Source organism: Microcaecilia unicolor, chromosome 2, assembly GCF_901765095.1.
Source record: "Microcaecilia unicolor chromosome 2, aMicUni1.1, whole genome shotgun sequence".
Classification (NCBI taxonomy): Eukaryota; Metazoa; Chordata; class Amphibia; order Gymnophiona; family Siphonopidae; genus Microcaecilia; species Microcaecilia unicolor.
The window spans coordinates 226,627,224-226,649,154 of record NC_044032.1 but is presented as its reverse complement, the minus strand read 5'-3'; the positions used below and the strand labels follow the sequence as shown (position 1 = coordinate 226,649,154).

Below are 21,931 nucleotides of genomic sequence, written 5' to 3'. Positions count from 1 at the left end.
TGAGCCTTGCATCCCGCATATAAGGAATTGCAGTAGTCCAGATGACTCATTACCAGTGATTGCACCAGTTTGCGGAATGTCTCTCTTGGGAAGAAAGGTTTTGCTCTTCTAAGCCTCCACATTGCATAAAACAAGTTTCTTTATAATATTTTTAACGTGGTTATCTAGATTAAGGTTTCAATCGATTGTTACACCCAGGAGTTTCAGGTTATCAGCAACAGGAAGATTATGATTTAGTATATTTATGTTGGTATAGTTGATTTTATTATACTGCGATGATAATATTAGGCATTGTGTTTTTTCCGCGTTGAGCTTCAGTTGGAAAGCATCCGCCCATGAATTCATAACTTGGAAACTAAGATTAATTTTATCTGCAATTTCAGATGTCATTTTTTAATGAGATATATATCGTTACATCGTCAGCATAAATGTGAGGGTTAAGGTCTAGGTTGGATAAAGATTTGGCCAGTACACTCCTATCACTATCTTTTTCCCCTTTACTCATGGAATTTCAATCCATAGGGATTCCAAGATATGTTTTGTGTCCTGTAGAATTTTTAGTCTATTCGATTCAAGGCCCTCCTTAACATACAATGCTACTCCTCCACCAATTCGATCAACCCTATCACTGCGATATAATTTGTTTCCTGGTATGACAATGTCCCACTGATTATCCTCCTTCCACCAAGTCTCAGAAATGCCTATTATACCTATTTTTTCATTTAGTACATTATTTTCTCCCATTTTATTTCTTAGGGTTCTGGCATTCACATATAGACATTTCAAACTATGTTTGTTGTGTTTACATCTTGCTCAGCAGTTGATAGTGATAATGTGCAATCTTAGAAATCTGCTTTTTATTTAAAGACACCTGGTCTATTATGCTCTCTACTGTAACCTCACTATCGGGATGCCCTATCTTCCCTGTTTTGGTAACATCTTTGGAAGATACCTTATTCCAAACCATGCGCTTTTGAGCAACTGTTCACCTTTGCTCAATTTCTAGTTTATAAGCTGCTCTATCTCCTTTTTAAGAGCCAATGCCAGCAGCCTGGTCCCACCCTGGTTAAGGTGGAGGTCATCCTTTCGGAATAGTCTCCTCCTTCCCCAGAATGTTGCCTGTTTCCTAACAAATCTAAAACTCACTTCCCTGTATCACCATCTCATCCATGCATTGAGATTCCACAGTTCTGTTTGTTTCTTGGGCCCTTGGGTTTATTTCCTCTGTCCTATTGATATTTGCTTTCCTTTCATATTTTTTTGTTGGTTTTTGTACACCTCTTTGATTTTTTGTGAAAGGCAGTATATCGTCTTCAATAAACATAAACATAAACTCCTACCACAACCTATTTTGTAGGCAGTGAGGGTTCACATGCTAACAAAACGCAAATCGGTTGGCATTCAGCAATGTAGGTGTGCTAATTGATGAGTGCAGAACATGCCCACTCTCCATCCCCACCTCTGAGCACCCAACAAAATGGGCAGGACAGGGGATGGCACTGGGAGGGGGAGCTGACAGGTATGTGGGTGCCAGCAATATTCAGTGCTGGCACCTGCATAGCTAAGTGACAAATTTAGGTCAGCTCAAAAGCATCCTAAATTCACATGCTTAACTATGCAGGCCGTGACTGAATATTGGCCGGGCCCTGCAGAACTTGTTAATCATCATAGCAAAAGCCAATTTTACTGGAAATTGTCTTCGACATAATGTAAATGGTAGGGCTTGTAGGCTGGTCAGCATTGCTGGGGGGGTCGGGTGTTTGTAAGAGTGCTGTTTTCAGTTTATTTCTTTGGTGTGGTTTGTTTTTTGAGGGGTGAGGTGAGCTGGAATGAGTGCCTCTGTGAGAAAGTGAGGAGGGGCTCAGCATTACTGGGGGGGGGGGGTGTCAGTGATTGAGTGTGTGATACAGAGAGAGTGAGTGTCCATGTATCCATGTCCTGCATCAGTGTCTGTATGTGTGAGATTGGCAGGGGGGGGGGGGGGACTGGGATCCTGCATCAGTGTGTGTGTGAGTGACACAGAGAGTGTGGCAGGGTTGATGTTTCTTTACGGGAAAGGGGTGGCGGGGGGGCTTGGAGGCAGGTCAGTGTTGCTGTAGGGGTGGGGTGTCAGTGATTGAGTGTCACATTACTGAGACACATAGAGGCATATTTTCAAAGCACTTAGCCTCCCAAAGTTCCATAGAAACCTATGGAACTTAGCCTCCCAAAGTGCTTTGAAAATATGCCTCATAGGCGAGTACACAGAGTAAATTTTTATGCATATCGTATAATGGGTATTTGACTTTTAAGTCATACACGTTCCTTCTGCGCTCCCAACTCAAGAGCCAAACACACAGCTAGGCCTGTCTTCGCTTCCGTGCTACCCATTTGTTATCCACAGGGCTCACCACAGTTGTGTTTCACTCTGTAAGAAACACTTTGGTTTCGTACAGTGCTTTCCCCAAAAGCTACTGAGAGCTACTCGTAACACACCACTGGTTTCGTCCGTGAATTATATAACTCCTCTTTTCTTTTCTCATCCCTTCCCTAATTCCTGCCCCCAAAAGCGCTGTATTGAGACAGGTGTCTGCTGAGGTGCTTGGGGGGGGGGGGGGGGGGGAGTTGCTATTCGCTGTCAACCTAACGACACACTGCTTCTCCCGTCCACCAGCAAGTCCTGGCCTGACCCACAGCCAGCAGGAACTCCCTCATACTCTTTCACTCACACATATTGACAGGCAATGGCAGGGCCAACGCAGTCAAGGGCACTCACCAGGATAAACTTCGCCTCCTGGTCTTGTCTCCGCGTATGCCACTCGCCTTCAGCTACAGCTGTCAGATATTTCCGTCTGGCTTTCACTGCCACACCGCCTTTCTTGTTTGCCTAGTTCTTCTCTCGCTCACCAAAAACCAGCAAACGACTACCGCCTGTCAGTCCGCAAAAGGACAGCTGGTGCAGTGCGCGAGACAGAAAGGGTAGGCGGTGCGCAGGTGCGCTTGGTGTGGGCACGTGAATGGCGCGATTCTTTGAGGCCGTTGGTTGGTTGCCTTGTGCTGCTGTCGTACCGTTTCTTTCCCTCTGATAGGTCCCTCATGCGTGTGACGTCGCTTACCTTTGCCTGGCAACTCTGCAGCGTTCCCTTCACTCTCACTGTTCTGCCCTCGACATCATCACATTTTGACGCGAGGGTGGGATAGAGAGAGATGGTGACAGATTTACGAAAGTTACGAACCCTTCACTAAAGCCACGGAGTCAGCTTCAGAACGTTGGAGGTGCTTTATTGTAAGCTCTTTGAGCAGGGACTGTCTTTCTTCTATGTTTGTGCAGCGCTGCGTATGCCTTGTAGCGCTATAGAAATGCTAAATAGTAGTAGTAGTATAGTAGATTCGTGATTAGAATATGTCAATTTTTAGAATGTCCATTTCAAAATCTCTGCTTGAGAGTATCTAAGCATAGCTTAATAAGAACATAACCGTTGCCATACTGGCACAGATCAAAGTCCATCAAGTCCAGTATCCTGTTTCCAACAGTGGCCAATCCAGGTCACAAGTACCTGACAAGATCCCAGAATAGTAAAACAGATTTTATGCTGCAAGCAGTGGATTTTCCCAAGTCCTTCTTAGTAATGTTATGGGGACCTTTATGTTAGGAAATTATCCAAACCTTTTTTAAACTCCATCGTTGGCCATTTAAATGCCCATTTTTGTCCAGACTTTTCACATTTATCTCCTTAGCTTCAGTCTTACCAACCTTATCTCCATTGTCACTCCAATGTTACCATGAGTGGTTACTATGGAAATCACATGGTGACACCAATCAGGTGTCAAGTTTCTGCTTGGGTTTTGGTTTGGGCCGGCAACTGCACTGTTTAGAAAGTAGCCAAGTTTGAATTACCTTAAAACCATTTTTTCTCATAAAACCATTCACAGCCACATTTTACACTCACCAATCCTTTCAAATGGGTATCCTAAATTCCTAAATAGCACTCTCCAGTTTTTCCAACCTATTATTGGTACTATCCCTTTAAGAAAGCTATTTTTGGTCCCCTTAAGTTCTGCTGGGTCCCCTAATATTCCACCAAGTGAACCCAGGCCTTTTTTATTTTCCTTTTTTTTTTTTTTACCTCAAAAAATGAACTTGTTAAAATGGTATATGGCTGCCTTTAACTTTAAAATTGGGCTTACAGCACTGCTATGGGCTGTTTCCTTACCTGCAGCCCACATGTCCTGGAAGACACTCTCTCTTAATCTTTCCCTGAGGTCTCTAACGCCCAACCCTATGAAGGTTAAAAAAAAAAAAAAAACAGGTATAGCCCATTTTATCTTTGTGGTTGTCAGTGCAGCTCTGCTGCTGCTTGCTGCTGGTTTTTTTAAGGCCATGACTTGTCAATTTGGCTGCCCTAAGCTTGTCCCTGCAATTGCAAGCAAGTTACTGTTGCAGATCTCCACAGCTGTAATTATAGCCTCTCCTGCAGGTCCCAGCTGTATTTTAGAAATGCTGCCTGTGGTTTTACTTCTAAATCAGCCTTGCTGTTATATCAGCCCTGGCTCTACCTCACATGGACTCCAAACCCCTTCTGCACTTATCCTGTGCTCCCTCTCCAGCCACAAGCTCCCAGAGACCCCCAGAGGAAATGTATTTTTATATTTTCTTCTTATCCAGAGAAGATATATCAAGGTACAGGAAGGCATTTGGCTCACAGTAACGGATTATCACAGGTCCTTGTGGGACCCCAAGACATCTATCTGATCAGGGCTTCTGCCATGCAATACAGATTATATGGCACCCAGCAGTGAGGCCGAAACTTGTACCATTATATACCCGGTCAGAACAGTAGAGTATAAGGGGACTCCAACATCTTGGTTTTCTCATTCTTATTCACTGTTCACCCCCCCCCCCCCCCCCAGTCTTAAGAGAGAAAAAATAAAACTTGGTTGAAATACCTCACTTCTGTCTGGTATTTCCAACTATCATCCCCTTCCTTTTACAATAACTTTAATCATTTATTCTAATGTAAGCCCCCTCTCCAGCACCTAATTTATTTCTGACATTTATATCCCACATTATCCCAACCAAGTTTGAATTCAATGTGGCTGACAATAAACAGTATAACAAACAGTATAACAAAGAATAATGCATAAGAAAGTCATTTGTAAGAATCCATTTTTACAATACAGTATCATAATTAACCTTTAGAGTGGAGGAGTGGCCAAGTGGTTAGAGAACCAGTCTTGTAATCCAGAGGTGGCCAGTTCAAATCCCACTGCTGCTCCTTGTGATCTTGGGCAAGTCACTTAACCCTCCATTGCCTCAGGTATAAACTTAGATTGTGAGCCCTCCTGGGACAGAAAACTATCCAGTGTACCTGACTGTAACTTTCCTTGAGCTACTACTGAAAAAGGTGTGAGCAAAATATAAATAAACATTATGAATGAGAAATTGTACATGAAGCAAAGAGAATGTTAAATAAAGTAATAACCAATTCAGGTAATATTTCACTCTTTGAGATATGGTTGTTTTTTGTGAAGATTTGTTTGAATAGGAACGATTTGAGGATTTTGCAGATTCTAGTATATTCCTGTTAATTTCTTATTTTGGGTGGTAAGGAGTTCCACCATTTGATTCTTAGGTAAGTGAAGTCAATCTCAGAGGAAACCTTATGTCAGCATAAATTGTGACCTCAAGGAGAGATGGTGTCCTTTGCCAGCAGGTCAGAGTCCCAAAGCACTACTCTGTCACCAGTACAACAGGAAGAAGGGGATACCGGCCTGCCTGCCCTGCCCACCTTGGCACAAGGGCCATACCAAGCATAAATAATTTTTGGCATTGTATCATCAGTAGCAGTAAATATCCCAGAAAATATTGAACTTATTCTCTTTGATGATGCATAAAGAAAATCAAACACAGCTTTCATTTGCTGTACAAGTTTGACTCAGCATCGAGATAAGCATTAGGAGTATGCCTCTCAACCAATCAAAAATCAGAACTAGGAATAAACATCATAGAGCTAATTTATTTCTGGTACCCTGTGGTCTAATTTTTACATTGACTTGTTTTATCTCATTATGACAATAGGGCTGAGGTTATAATAGGTCAATGACTCACCTTCAATTTCCAGCATCACAGGTTTGGAATACACCATGCCAAGGCTATTCTTTGCTACACACCGGTACTGCCCAGCATCCTCCCTTTGAACTTTATGAATCCTTAAACTTCCAGACTCCAAAATAGCAATTCGAGCATTTTCCTGCCATATGAAAGTATGGTGCAAAATGTAAATATTTATGTATTGAATACCAAGACGGAAATCAATAGCCCTCACATAATGGAACATTGTTTTTCCTCCCAGTCTATGAAGAACAAATGCAGTACTGAAGGAGTGATAGTAAAGAACTCAGTCCTCAGTCTGGTTCAGATTTACTCATATTATACATGTGAGCGGAGTTTTTTGACTGGTGATGTTCTGTATAAAACACAGGCTTTTTTAGGCTTGAGCTTGATTGAGTGGAAACTGAGGTCTTTTTTCTCCACTTTTTCAGATCTCATCAATGAGTATTTGTATCAAATTCTAAGTGGTCCTGAGATTTACTTTTTGGGAAATTATTGTGTGCTATGTGCTTGAGCCTTCGAAATGGGCTTTAAAAAAACTGGCTAGTAAAAGTAGGCATGAAGGTTTCACTTTTTAAAAGCAGATGCATATTTTTTCTCAGAAAAACTACCCACATAAATTAGGTGTAAATTTGTGCAAGTACTTTTCCTAAGTAGTTTTCAAAGTGAAAATATGCACAAATTATTATTTTGAAAATTGGTGCAAAATCCACAAATGAAAAGCACCCATAGAATTTGGGCCTATCCAAGTTGTCGTAAAATTATCCCCCTCTCCCAATACTAAGAAATGATAGCACCCTATCATCACTGTATTCACAAAGCACTTAGACATACAAACTTACATGGATTGGCATTTTCAATAGTGCATCTAAGTTGGACTTTGGACGTTTTGTGCTAAACATACCAAATCCAAATAGGAAATATACCCATTTTTTAAAAAAGAAAAACACGTTTTTTATAAAATACCATTTCAAACAAGGTTTTCTGCTTTGTGCTTTTTTTCTTTTTAGGCCATTTTTGAAAAAAAAAAAAACTGCACAAGTTAAAAATGCACAAAATCAAGCCATTGGGATGTAGGAAGGGCCAGCATTTTTAACAGACTGGTCCCCCAGACATCCCAGGAGAGCAATGGGGCACCCTAGAGGGCACTGCTGTGGAATTCATTTAAATGCTTCCAGGTACACATCTCACTGTTGCTCCCTTATCTTGTCCGCTGAGCCCCCCAAAACCCACTATGCCCAACTGTACACCACTGCAATAGCCCATATGGGTGAAGGAGGCACCTATATGTGGGTACAGTAGGTTTCCACCTCACAGTTTCCACCACACGTGTAACAGGTAGAATGAGGTATGGGCCTGGGTCCACCTGTCTACAGTGCATTGCACCCACCACCACACTACTCTAAGGACCTGCATGCTGCTCTAATGGACCAGGCTATAACATCTGAGGCTGTCATAGAGGATGGTGAGTACTATTTTTATTCACATTTTTGGGAGGTGGGAGTGAGAGGGGAACTGCTGGGGGAGTAAGGGAGGCCTACCAAAGAAAGAGATAATCTGGTTATAGCACCTGGGCTGTATGGTATGTCCAAGAGAGTTGGAACCCCTGTGTTTTGAGCCCTAGTGGTAGCACCCAAGAAATGTTATGAGCATGTTTTGAGGGACTGTGTTCAGTGAAGTTCACTTGAACAAAAATAGGAGGTCAGTGTATAAAGCAAGTAGTGAATGGAGCTGTCAGACAGGTGCAAGAGAAAATACTTTGGGGCCGATATTCAGACCACAGGAGTTAGCCTGGTTAACTCCTTCGGTCACTGCTAAACCTAAATATTCAATGCCGTGCTGTTTCCAGTGACTGGCATTGAATATCCAGTTTACTTCCAGACTTAGCCGGTTATCTTCTAACCAGCCAAAGATATCCCTCATATTCATGCAGCCGAATATAACCATTAAAGTGGGGCTGAAAATTGGCGGATAGCCGGTTATGTCGGCCAATATAACCGACTATCTGCTAGCCCCAAGGAGGAAATTTTATATATGGCGCCTAAAATGGTGCTGAAATCAGCAATGGTGCTGAAATCAGTGCCAACTAAGCATATTCTATAATCGGCACCTAGATTTAGGTGTTGATTATAGAATATGCTTAGTTGATATTTCAGCACCGATATCTGCGTGCATCCATTTACGCCAGCAAAAACCTGGTATAAATCTCAGCACATAGATTTAGACGTACTGGGCCATATTCTATAATGGGGCACCTAAATTTTGGAACGCCCATGAAACTCCCATTTCCCCACCCATAACCATGCCCCTTTTTGCCTCCGTGCTTTAGAAGTTTGGTGCACATCGTTACAGAATACACTTAGCGAGCTGTACGCCTAAATTTTAATCAGTGCCAATTAGTGCTTATTATTGCTTGTTAAGTGCTGTTATCAGTGCTCTTTAGTTTTTAAAGCCAATTAAGTTACACTCAGTGATATAGAATCCATGCCGATTTCAGCACCTAAATCTAAGTGCACTATATAGAATCCGAGGGTAAAGCCTTTTACTGTGCACTAAGCATGTTTTAGGGTTTAATGCCCTTCAGTAAATGGGCCCCAAACTTAGTCCTAACTTTATGCAGATACTTAACCCATTAACGGAATGAATGACACCACGAACCTGCTAAGTTGACACTCCGTCCCTGGCCCACCCCTAACCTAGCCAGTTAGGGGATGGCCAGTTAGTGGGGATATTTACCAGTTAAGTGCTGCTGAACATCCGGTACTGGTTAACTCAGCAGGGTTTAACCGGCAGGATCCTCTCCTGCCCTGTTAAACTCTTTTGAATATCTATTCCTAAATATCGTCACATACACTGTATAAATATTCATGTTATATTGGCTAATGTAATTGTCATTTTTTCAAAAAGTATTTCAGTTTTTGAGGAAAAAAAGTGGTACAGCTCCTTTAAAAGTAACCTTCGTGAGAAAACATTTAGGAAATGTATAAAAATAAGTGTAGCGTCTTATAAAGACTTATTTGTCATGTGTTGGCGTAAAGTTGATTTTGATACAGGTAGTTTTGTTATATCTGGCCTCAACTAATGCCAGCCTAAAGCAGGAATAAATACATTAGTTCTGAGGGCCGATGGAAACAATATGAAATACATGCATGCATTTGGGTGTTTGTGTCAGGTCGGTGGCTAGGTGGAGGGTACAAATGAAGGTCTTTCCTCACACTTCAAATATCTTCTTTGCAATGTGCCTTGCAATGTGCCAAACTGGAATTTTCCACAGTTCCCCCACCAGCGGCCAAAGAGAATTTAGGTGAATTGGGCCTGAAATAAATGAATTCATGTATGATGGTATTCTGTGGGCGTCCATAGTATCATAACCTGAAAGATGTGACACTGATTTTTGTGAGTTATTTATGATTTGCTATACCTGCTAGAACTTTTCAGTGCATCCTTCCACTATATTTGTCTGTTTTGGGGAATGAGTGGGACTCCCCAAGGTACAAATACAAGGCCCAATATTCCAAAACAGTTGAGCTCCTGAATTTATACTCCTAAATTAGGATCCTAAATGTGTGCCCAAACTTAGGAACCCAAGTTTTCAGTTGAAAATGCATCTTAATTTAGGAACTTAACATTTATACTTATAAATTTAGGCCTGCCACTCATTTGTCTAGATTTATAAGCCTAAATTATGAGCCTAGTACTGGAAACCAGTGCTAAGCTCCTAACATTTTCTCCGCCCTAAATCTATTCTTGTTGCTACCCACTTTTTATTCCCCTAAATTTAGGAGTTTAGCGCAATTCTGAGTAAAATGTTAGGCACCAGCCCTGGCAAAGCTTTCAAAGTTAAGAGCATAAGTTCTTTGAATATTGGACCCACAAATATTTCTTTTGCCCATCAATGCAATTTCAGACCTGTTCCTTCAAAAGGAACTGTGAATTTCCTGTTGTGTATGCTCTGCTGGAAGACACCTGCTTTCCTGAGAAACAGGAACTGCCACAGAGTCAGAAAACTTGGAACAGACGGATTTTGATGTAAAAGAAGCCCTTAGTAGATTGATAGTATTGTTGTTAAAAAATGAATGTGTTTCTCTACCCACCTTTACTGTCGTCTCTCCCTTGAGCCATGAAACGGAAGGCTTTGGGTTTCCTAGAGTAGTGCAGGGCAGGACTGTCTTCACTCCTTCTACTATTTTTACATCTGTAGGAGGCCGAGTAATTTTAGGTTCTAAAACAGATAACACAAAAACAAGTTAAAAAAATTCTATTTTTGAAAGAATGAGGGCAGGGTACGGGCAGGGCTAAGCATGAGACTGAACATTACAAGGCAACAGGAGGAAGCTGAGACAGCAGGAAAATAAAAATAAGAAAGCTGAGGGAGGAATGAGAGAAAAACTGTGAAAGAAGGAATGAAACAGCAGGGGTTTCAAGATGGGACTAGAAGAGGGGGTGAGGTAAATAGAGAGCTCAAAGAACAATATTGGTAAGATTGGAGGAGAGGTTGGAAAGGAGGGAATGAAGGAAAAAAAAAAGAGATGGGTAAGAAATGAGGAAATGAAAGGGTGAGATATATGAATGTGGGAGTGATGGAGCAGGAAAACTTTGAAAGAGGATGACAGAAAAAAAAAGAGTGGAGAAAAATAAAGATTAAATCTGTACCAAATAGCATATTTTACTATTTCACTGAACACAAATAATGAAAAATATTATTCAGCCAAATACGAATACTGAATACGAATAATGGAAATTGAGCTTTAACATAACAAATAATAAAAGAACTGCCATTGTTTAAAATCTTAACATTTTCTTAAAGTTACAGTTTTTCAAGATTTTTTTTTAAGGGGTTTTTTTTTTAGGAACCAAAGCTTTTTCTCCTTTGAAAAAAGGAGGTTTTTTTGCATTGGTTCTTTTTTTTCCCTCGTTTATATATAAGCCAATGATATGATCATGCTCCATAGGCAGTTGAGGTGAACCGAGTAATAGTACCGGTATTCAACACTGAATGTCCTCACTGGAAAGCTTTGAGGCTTGTTTTGTTTAAGAATGATATTCTTGAGGTAACTGTGGGGAAAATGTAGATTTTTTATACAAACTGATAGGGTTTGGTAGCGTTGACGATATTTCAGTTTGTTTTCCCAATAAGTATATTTTTGAAATAATAAAAGAAGCAATATGAAATCAGAGATCAACTAGCCAATATTCAGCAGTGAAACAGGCCAGGCTGGTTAAATGGTATCTAACTGGCTAAGCACTAATATTCAGAAAAAGATAGCCGGTTATCTACTCTGAATATTCACAGTTAGTGCATAGTAGCTAACCAGCTATATCGCACAATATAACCGGATAGCTGTGAACATTCAGCACGTCACTGGTTAGGTTTCGCAGCCAAAGCAAACCGCCTAAATAGCAGTCCTTTCTTTGGCCACTATAAACTTAACTGACCAGTGCTGAGTATTGACATAGCCAGTTAAGATTAAACCATCCCCCCAAAAAATGGATATTCAAAGACAGTCACCAGAAATGGCCTGGCATTCCATATCCGGGCTTAGCGCCGATCACAGGACTTAGCCGGCCTGCCTCCTGCAGGCTGACTATCAACCGGCAAGTGTTTATTTTAGTAGGATTAGAGCCCCAGATTATATGTATTCCAATTTAAATCACTATTCAGCCGAATACAAATAATGTATTCAAGGCACTATTTGTGGCTGAATTGAATCGAATACAGATATTCAGTACAGCCCTAGTAGATATACAGATGAAGAAATGGAAAGAAAAATCAGGAATGGTTAGAAAAGAACAGTGTAGGCTTGATACATGGGAAAGCTCCTCTAGATGGTTTCATTTGTAGTGTGGTAGCCATACTGGCAGGGGGGCTCTCCAGTTTTTCCTGCAGGTGAAGACGGGCGAGAGTGGGATCTCCAGGACAGTAAGTAGCCATGCTAGAGGAGAGGGAGAAGGTGGAGGTGCTAGCCAGGAACAACACATGGGCCTTTTTTCTGGGGAGTAGGAGGGAGTTTGTATTCAGTGAATTAGAAAACGGAATGTGTACTGGGACCGAGCTTTCACTTGGATTAAAAGGGGGAGGGGGTCAGGTATCAAATAGGGGTCTTTGATTAGGATCAGGGGGCCAGAAAAGGGTCTGCATTCATAGAGGAGCCTTCTGCTTGTGTTTGAAGGTTTGTGTTGGGCTCAGAGCGTTCTTTGATTTGAGGACAGACTCAAAGGACACAACCTCACCTCAGTGTTAAATGTAAATAACACACCAGCATGCTAATATTTACCATGTATCCTCAAGGTGATGCTAAATTTACCAGGACCCAACAGCTTTGGTAAATTTATCAGCACTTGGATACATTTTCAAAATGGTCTACCAGCTAACAGTGGGATTTAGCAATCTTGATTTGAGCTTTTGAAAAATATTCCTTGAATAACAGTTAAATTTAGTCACCTATGTTTGCTGGGTACTTATAGTCTCACTTTTTCCATAACAGTCCCAAAACCCATTACATCTTGTGAAATGGGCTCTCCTAAAAGTGATGAAAGAAGTGCTCATAAACTTTCAATGGACTGACACAGACCAAAAGATCTTAACCAAGTCCGTAGGTCTAATCATAGCACTTCTCGATGTGAAAATGTATTGTATGTATTTTCTTCTTATATCAAATCAAATTTGCTTCTACAATGTCATCACACAGTGAAATATAAAGTTTTAAAATTAGCTTAAATATAAAGTATCCTGGGTCCCAGGATACTTTATATTTAACCTAAGTTGCGTTTTACTGTTGCTTGTTTTCCCTCTATTACCTGTGATTTGGAGAATACCTATTCCCGGTGGGTTGCCATTATTGGATTATATAAAGTATAATAGTGATGTTTTATGTGGAGTTTTAGTAGTTTGAATTAGTGATATTAATGTGATGTTGTGAACTTTAAAAATGGTTGATTTATTTAGTTTCATTTATAGATAGATTGGCTACCCATGATGAAGAAACAACGAAACCAAGATCTGAGTTGGGGACTGAATGGGGTTGCATAAGGAAGAGTATGATTATGTGCATGTTTTGAATGGAGGAGCACCTAGAGACAGTGAGGGGCCCTTTTACTAAGCTGCGCAGGCACCTACGCATACACAACACACGTCATAAGTACATAAGTATTGCCATACTGGGAAAGATCAAAAGTCCATCAAGCCCAGCATCCTGTTTCCAACAGTGGCCAATCCAGGTCACAAATACCTGGCAAGATCCCAAAAAAGTACAAAACATTTTATACTGCTTATCCCAGAAATAGTAGATTTTCCCCAAGTCCATTTAATAATGGTCTATGGACTTTTCCTTTAGGAAGCTGTCCAAACCTTTTTTAAACTCCGCTAAGCTAACCGCATTTAGCACATTCTCTGGCAACAAATTCCAGAATTTAATTACACGTTGAGTGAAGAAAAATTTTCTCCGATTCGTTTTAAATTTTCTACATTGTAGCTTCATTGCATGCCCCCTAGTCCTAGTATTTTTGGAAAGCGTAAACAGACGCTTCACATCTACCCGTTCAACTCCACTCATTATTTTATAGACCTCTATCATATCTCTCCTCAGCCGCCTTTTCTCCAAGCTGAAGAGCCCTAGCCACTTTAGCCTTTCCTCATAGGGAAGTCGTCCCATCCCCTTTATCATTTTTGTCGCCCTTCTCTGCACCTTTTCTAATTCCACTATATCTTCTTTGAGATGCGGCGACCAGAATTGAACACAATATTCGAGGTGCGGTTGCACCATGGAGCGATACAAAGGCATTATAACATCCTCATTTTTGTTTTCCATTCCTTTCCTAATAATACCTAACATTTTATTTGCTTTCTTAACCGTAGCACACTAAGCAGAAGGTTTCAATGTATCATCAACGATGACACCTAGATCCCTTTCTTGGTCCGTGACTCCTAACGTGGAACCTTGCATGACGTAGCTATAATTCAGGTTCATCTTTCCCACATGCATCACTTTGCACTTGCTCACATTAAACATCATTTGCCATTTAGATGCACAGTCTCCAAGTCTCGTAAGATCCTCTTGTAATTTTTCACAATCCTCCCGCGATTTAATGACTTTGAATAACTTTGTGTCATCAGCAAAATTATTTACCTCACTAGTTACTCCCATTTCTAGGTCATTTATAAATATGTTAAAAAGCAGCGGTCCCAGCACAGACCCTTGGGGAACCCCACTAACTACCCTTCTCCATTGAGAATACTGATCATTTAACCCCACTCTCTGTTTTCTATCTTTTAACCAGTTTTTAATCCACAATAGAACACTACCTCCTATCCCATGACTCTCCAATTTCCTCTGGAGTCTATCATGAGGTACTTTGTCAAACGCCTTTTGAAAATCCAGATACACAATATCAACTGGCTCACCTTTATCCACATGTTTGCTCACCCCTTCAAAGAAATGTAGTAGATTGGTGAGGCAAGATTTCCCTTCACTAAATCCATTTGGAGTTACCGCCCAGCTACTGCGTGGCCCATGCGGTAATTTCATTTTTGACACTCGTCCGCTACGCATGCTAGAAAATATATTTTATTTTCTAGCACAAGACAAAAATTTGGCGGTAACTCCGACTTGGTGCACGTAGGCAATTACCGCATGGTTAACTCAAGAAACCTTACCGCTAAGTCAGTGGCTGGCGGTAAGGTCTCAGGCCCAAAATGGACGTGTGGCAATTTTCATTTTGCCACATGTCTATTTTTGGCAAAAATAAATCAAAGGCATTTTTTACAGGTGCGTTGAAAAATGATTCTGCACGCCCCCAAAACATGCAGGCCTTTTTTCAGTGCACCTTTGTAAAAGTGCCCCTAAGTGGGCTCCTGTTCCCCTAGCACACACATCAGTTTCTGGGGGAAATGTACTCCCACACCTTTGGATTTGATAATTTTCTGTAGGAATCCCCTCAGTGCCTATAGATACCCAAACTTTACATCTGGCCCCCTAAGATCTAATTTTAAATCCTATTCCCCCCGCTGTCTCTTTCCACTGTTCCATTGTTCTTTTCCTCGGTCCTATTCCCTTAATGATACTTTGACTTTGTCTCTGCATAACTTCTCATAATGTAATCCATAACTGAGTTGTAACAAATCGTATTTCCATCATTTACAATGTATTGTAAGCCACACTGAGCCCGCAAATAGGTGGGAAAATGTGGGATACAAATGCAACAAAATAAATAAAAATCTGTTTCTATTCAAGTATACTGTTTTCACTCTAGTTCTTTCATAGATGACAAAAAGAATGTTATCCTCATTGGGATGTTTATCTGTGCTGAATGTGATTAAATTGTGTTATGGTATATCATTTTTATTGATGACAAATAAACCTGTACAAATACCACTGGATTTGTTACACATCATAGAATTCCAAACATTTAACCTGACATGCAAAGTAATATCACCAAGCAGTGTCATAAAACTTTTTAACATATTCTTTCCCTCCCCTACTAACTCCCCCCTCTTCCCCTCCCGCCCTCCCCACTACTTAAATTGTATTAAATCTACTTGTGGCAATCTCTGTGAATTCTAAAACTGGTTTCTTTATTTTAAAAAAACTTTTAGATTCTAACTCATTTCCAATGCTTATTTGTAAAAAATATTTTTAAAAATCATCTGACATCTGAGGAAAAGCAGAGAACAAATATTGTGCCAAATTCTGTTTTCCCGGAATATGAGATTCTTTGCTTCTAAGTGCTGTAACTATTCTGTGCATACAGTAAATCTAGCTATCCAGCTTCTTGTCTTGTCAGCAGAGAACTTTTCAGGAGAATAAAATGCACTACAGCCTTTTTAGGAAAATATAGGGCTTCATTAACTAATGTGCGTTAATTAGTTAACATTCATTCATTTAAGTGCATAGTGGGCCTTTTACAAAGGCACACTAGCATTTTTAGCACATGCTAAAAATAAGCACATGCCAAACGCTAGAGATGCCTATCAGGCTTATTTTCGAAAGAGAAGGACGCCCATCTTTCGACACAAATTGTAATTTGGGCGTCCTACTCACAGGGTCGCCCAAATCAGCATAATCGAAAGCTGATTTTGGGCATCCCCAACTGCTTTCCGTCATGGGGACGACCAAAGTTCCTGGGGGCGTGTCGGAGGCGTAGCAAAGGCGGGACTTTGGCGTGCTTAACACATGGGCGTCCTCGACCTGGTCCAGTTTTTCTTACAACCAAGGCACAAAAAGGTGCCCAAACTGACCAGATGACCACTGGAGGGAATCAGGGATGACCTCCCCTTACTCCCTCAGTGGTCACTAACCCCCTCCCACCCTCAAAAAAGAACTTTTGTACCAGCCTCTATGCCAGCCTCAAATGTCATACTCAAGTCCATCGCAGCAGTATGCAGGGCCCTGGAGCAGTTCTAGGGGGTGCAGTGCACTTCAGGCAAGCGGACCCAAGCCCATCCCCCCCTACCTGTTACACCTGTGGTGGTAAATGTGAGCCCTCCAAAACCCACCAGAAACCCACTGTACCCACATCTAGGTGCCCCCCTTCACCCGTAAGGGCTGTGGTAGTGGTGTACAGTTGTGGGTAGTGGGTTTGGGGGGGCTCAGCACACAAGGTAAGGGAGCTATGTACCTGGGAGCAATTTCTGAAGTCCACTGCAGTACCCTTTAGGGTGCCCGGTTAGTGTGCTGGCATGTCAGGGGGACCAGTGCACTACGAATGCTGGCTTCTCCCACGACCAAAGTTCTTGCATTTGGTCGTTTCTGAGATGGGCATCCTTAGTTTCCATTATCGCCGAAAATCAGAAACGACCAAGTCTAAGGACGACCATCTCTAGGGACGACCTAAATGTCAAGATTTGGGCGTCCCCGACCATATTATCGTAACAAAAGATGGACGCCCATCTTGTTTCGATAATACGGGTTTCCCCACCCCTTCACCGGGACATCCTGTGAGGACATCCTCAGGAAAACCTGGGTGCCCCTTTTGATTATGCCCCTCTATATATTCCTATGGGCGTCTCTAGCATTTAGCGCACACACTAAAAACACTACCGCGCCTTTGTAAAAGGCCCCCATAGTTACTAAATAAACCTCATTGAGCATAGAGAGGTTTGCATTATTTACTGTCTCTTTTGTCAAACAGCACTAGCGTTTCCCGTATGGTAATGCAGACGAAGCCCATTCAAAGTGAATGAACTTTGTCGGCATTGCTGCACCAGGAATCGCTAGTGCGGTTAATAATGCAGGTTGGTAACTCCAGCCCATAGTTTGTTGACTTGCAATTAGGTTTTGAGGATTCCTTCTTACAATAAAATTCATTTTAAACTAGAGCTCCAATGTTGCTTTGTGGGTCCTTTTTTTTTTCATTTCTGTATTCTGTTTTGTCCCTACAGCAGAAGACTAGGTCTAAGGCCCTAATACCATGTTACAGAGAGACTAAAATAAAGCCAGAGTATATTCACAACTCTGCACCTGTTTTATGTACATAAAAATCCTTTTATAAAATTAGGTCCCAGTCGATATTCAAAATGATTTAACCGGCCGGAAACAGACGCCGACCAGTTAAATCGCTTGTTCGTGTCTATTCGGTTATTTTCAGCACCACTTAACCGGTTATCTCTGCTGAAAATGACTGGTTAGCACCAAATTCAAAAGCGGTTAACTCATGGGCATTCCAGGGGCGGATTCAAATTAAGTGCTGATATTCAGCCCCTCGCCGCATACATAAACTGCTCAAATAGGGCTGTATAAATAGCAGTCCTATGTTTAAGTGGTTGGCTTATGCAAACCATGGGTGAATTTCTTCAAAAAGTAGTAAATAAATCCTAATAAATAATGAATAAATGATGCCATGTCAGAATTGGAATCTTCTGGATTTGTGGATTTTTCAAGGTACAAATGAAAAAGTATTACCTTTTGAATGTTGATATTTGATACTGTGGATAAATGAATTATACATGGACATTGCAAGTTTTATACAATTTATAAAATGGACTGATGATGAATTTGATACCAACCTTCTAATGGGCTGATAATTAAAAAATGTATTATAGTGGCAGATTTTTTGTTTACCGCCAGTTGAAGATTTTCAATTCCACTTGTTATCATTTTGTTTTTAACTATGAGGATATTTTTTAGTGCTTTTTACTATTTTTGTAAAGATGCATAGAAACCTATGTGTCTCTATAAAATAAGCAAAAAAATAGGTTCTTTCTGCCCTAATAACCTAGGTGCCCTTCCTGAGCCAGTACATCAAGCTCCATCTCTTACCTTCTTCAAATCTAGGCTACAAGCCCACCTTTTGATGCTGCTTTGAACTCCTAACCCTTACTCACTTGTTCACTACCCATGTTTTTTCATTCCCACCTTAGTAATTCCCTTATCCCTTATTTGTCCTGTTTGTCTGTCCTAATTAGATTGTAAGCTCTGTTGAGCAGGGACTGTCTTTTCATGTCCATTGTACAGCGCTGCATACATAGCGCTATAGAAATGGTAAGTAGTAGTAGTAGTAGTACCATGTTCTAAAATTATCCTATTAGGAGATAATTCTATAAGGAGGGCAGCAAGATTTAAGAACCAAGAACACATGCAAATAACCTGAACACTGGCATTTATTCCCATATGTACACACATATGGGTGTAAATATCCTATTCTGCCTACGCACCATTTGGTAAAATGGCACCTAAATGTGAAGGTGTGTAGTTTGCATGTGGGCAATCCTATACGCTGCATAATTTTTTAGCAACCTACGTGTGAGCATTTACACCAGCTATGTGGCTTGTATAAGTGATCACACCTAGAATATTGGCACCTTCTTGGCATGTTATGTTGGTATTCTAGTTTCCTACTTTTCATTATAGAACAGGCTCCAAGTAGACGTGTTGTAGACAGCACTTAATTTCTGGGGGTACAGCCCGGAACGCAGTCTCGCCACTTCTTTTCAGATCAGAACAGCAAGGTGTTTTTTTCAAGCCCTCCTTTCTAGTGAAGAGGAGGGAAGGAGGTGAGCCTTGAGCAGAGCAGGGAATAGTCACTCTACTCCCTAATCAAGCCCCTCTTTTCCTGTTGTTTCTGACACACTTTGCCCATCTCCTCCGTCCCCAACTCCACAGTTCCACTTCCTTTTTTTCTACAAATTAAGCCCTCATTATAGAGTGCCTAACAATTACCCTCCATGTGTCCTTCTTATGTAACCTCCGAGGAGATATCTCTGCTGCAGTGCATGGAGGTGAGAATCTCCTGGGGTTCACCCTGTGGAAATGGGAGCTTAGCAGAGCTGCCTGTTGGAGGTGGAGTTTGGAGAAAGCCCAGCCTTGATGGGGTAGGGTGGAAAGGGAATAAAAGCATTGACGCTAACTGAGCTTTGGTTGCCCAACCCGTGCTGAGATCCTAAGTGCAGAGGGGGCATTCCAGACCCTTGAAGGTGAAATCTGTAAGGGAAATGAGTACTTCTTCTGCTAGGGAGCAGAGGGTGCAGGAGGAGATAGGAGCTGAATCCCCAAACTGGGAAAGTAGTGTGTGTGACGAGTTAGCCTGGTAGAAAAGGACACCTCAGGTGGGAGGGACTGAATGAGGAGAAGCCCTGCTCTTGGTGTGACTCAGAACTGTATCTAATGGATTCATCTGGTCTGGGATGGAGTGGACATTTTAAATATTTCATCTGGATTTGACATTCATTAAACAGAACTGTAAATATCATACCAATTATCCTGCAGCTGTTTACTTGTTCCCTTTGTTGTGATTGAACAGTATAGAGTTGTTATTAATGTTTATCTGCTATGACCGGCTGATTCTTTGGAGAGTGCTGGAGACAGAGAATTGGGTGGGATACTCTCTGGCCTACTGGAGACTACTGTGGCCCCAGCCTGTGCCCTACAAAAAGGACTTGGTTTTGAATGCCTGGCCCCAGCCCTTTCCATAGAGAGCTCAGTCGAAACCAACAATCCTCCGGGACCAGAGTTGAACGTATATTGTTACTTTCTATTGTAATTTCATTGTAATCGTACTGTGATTCTATTGTGTTTTCATTGTACCACACTTTAGATGAATAAGTTGTGAAGAGCAAAGAAACTACAAGCCCCAGAAGGCAGTGCAGCACCAGAGAGATTCAGAACCAAGGAACTACAAAGCCCAGAAGGCAGGGCAACGTCAGAGAAGCCAGGAGCTAAGAAACTACAAGCCCCAGAAGGCAGTGCAGCACCAGCAGACAGATCAGGTGAAGGGAGAAGAATCTATGCAAGGGATGGAGGAGCCGGGGTGTGATTGGGAGATGGAATCAGATGGGGGGAAGGGAGGAGCCCCTAGACCGGGAGTAAGGGGAGGAGAGAATGGAACTGGAGGAGGAAAAAGGAGGGGAGAATGAGGAGGAAATGGAAGTGCTGGTGGAGGGCTCTTAAAGTGAGTTATGAACTGAACTGGAGAGAGTGAATGAAGCCTTGGTGAATTGACCCTGTGGGTGGATGTCAGGTGGTTTTGTGCTGACAAATGAGGGAGGTGGGTCATTAGGTCTAAGAGTGAGAAAGTGACTTAGACCATATTGCCATTGAATTGAACTGTTTAATTTCATTTCTAAGATGAACTGTGTTTGAAGGCAATGCTAAACTAAACTGTGTTTGAAAGCAGTGCTAAAACTGAATTGAGGAGGAAAACATTGCTAACTGAACTGAATTGTGAGCAGTGCTCATTAGCTGTGGGAAAGAGCAGTGCTACTAAGTACTGGATTAGAAGCAGTGCTGGAGAAAACCATATTGAAAGCAGGGCCAAAGTGAACTGTGTGGAAAGCAGGCCCAAGCTGAACTGTATTGCAAACAGGGCTCCAATGAATTGTGTTTAAAAGTGGAGCTACACTGAGGAGAGGGAAAGGCCTGTGAAGCCTTAAAGCAGAGTAAATGTACTCAGGAGATAATAAAGCACTTCTGGTGATTTGCCTGTTGTCCGGAGACCCTGATTGCAGACTGTCGACTCGGGAGTGAAGGGCGTGCTTGGTAAAGAAAGGAAGAGACTGAGCAAGAGTGGTGCGGATCTGGCGGCTGAGCATGACAAAGTAAAATAAATAAATATACCCAAAGTAAGTTCAAATAGTCTAAAGTTATGTGCCCAGTGACACGATTTAGATGAGAGGCCATCTGATGTGGGACATATCTCAACTAGTGCAGCTTAAGAATTTCAGCACTTACTCATTTTCACTTGTAAAGCCCCGCAGCTTTCTGCAGGGACGCCAACTCCATTTTTAGCTGTGCAGCAGTACACACCATCATCACTGTCCTCAACGCTCAAGATGGTTAGGAGCTGGCCATTTTCCCGTATACTGTACCGTGTATCAAACAACCTGCAGGAAAGAGCATACCTCAGCATGAAAGGGTGTACCATTCAGTTGCAGTATCACATACAATACATCTCCATACTCCATCCCTTTCTTTCCAGTATCAGAGGACCTCTTGAAAAAGTTGTTTAGTATCTCTGACATTTTAAATTTCTGGAATGTAATACTGTTAACTTTATCACTGTCTAAATCATTATGTCTCTAATAATTATTATATTTCCATTATGTCTATGATGAAACTCTTTCATGGAGAGAACCCAAACAGGTCAACGTTCAGGGGTGAGACTACTATATAAATGTATAAGATAATTCTGTATAGGAATTATAGGCTACTAAATGGTCATTTGGGGAGGAAGGTAGTTATTAACGTGTGTTAAGAAAATAACACAATTTTTGCCCCTTAATGTACGTTAAATGTGCCTTATTTTACTATAACACTCATTAGTATGTCACCATGAGTTACATAATAATGAGGTGCAAACCATGCAAATATATGTAAAGCACCTCATTAATATGCAAATCTAATAACATAA

At 41.4% G+C, this 21,931-nt stretch overlaps 1 protein-coding gene across 1 annotated transcript in view; it reads right to left on the bottom strand.

Annotated features, from left to right (window-relative positions):
* MUSK (muscle associated receptor tyrosine kinase) overlaps nt 1-21,931 on the bottom strand; it is a 223,407-nt gene that overhangs the window by 158,542 nt on the left and 42,934 nt on the right. Inside the window, 3 exon segments of the mRNA XM_030193747.1 lie at nt 6,089-6,230; nt 10,186-10,313; nt 21,253-21,404. Coding sequence (XP_030049607.1) covers nt 6,089-6,230; nt 10,186-10,313; nt 21,253-21,404 — 422 coding nt within the window.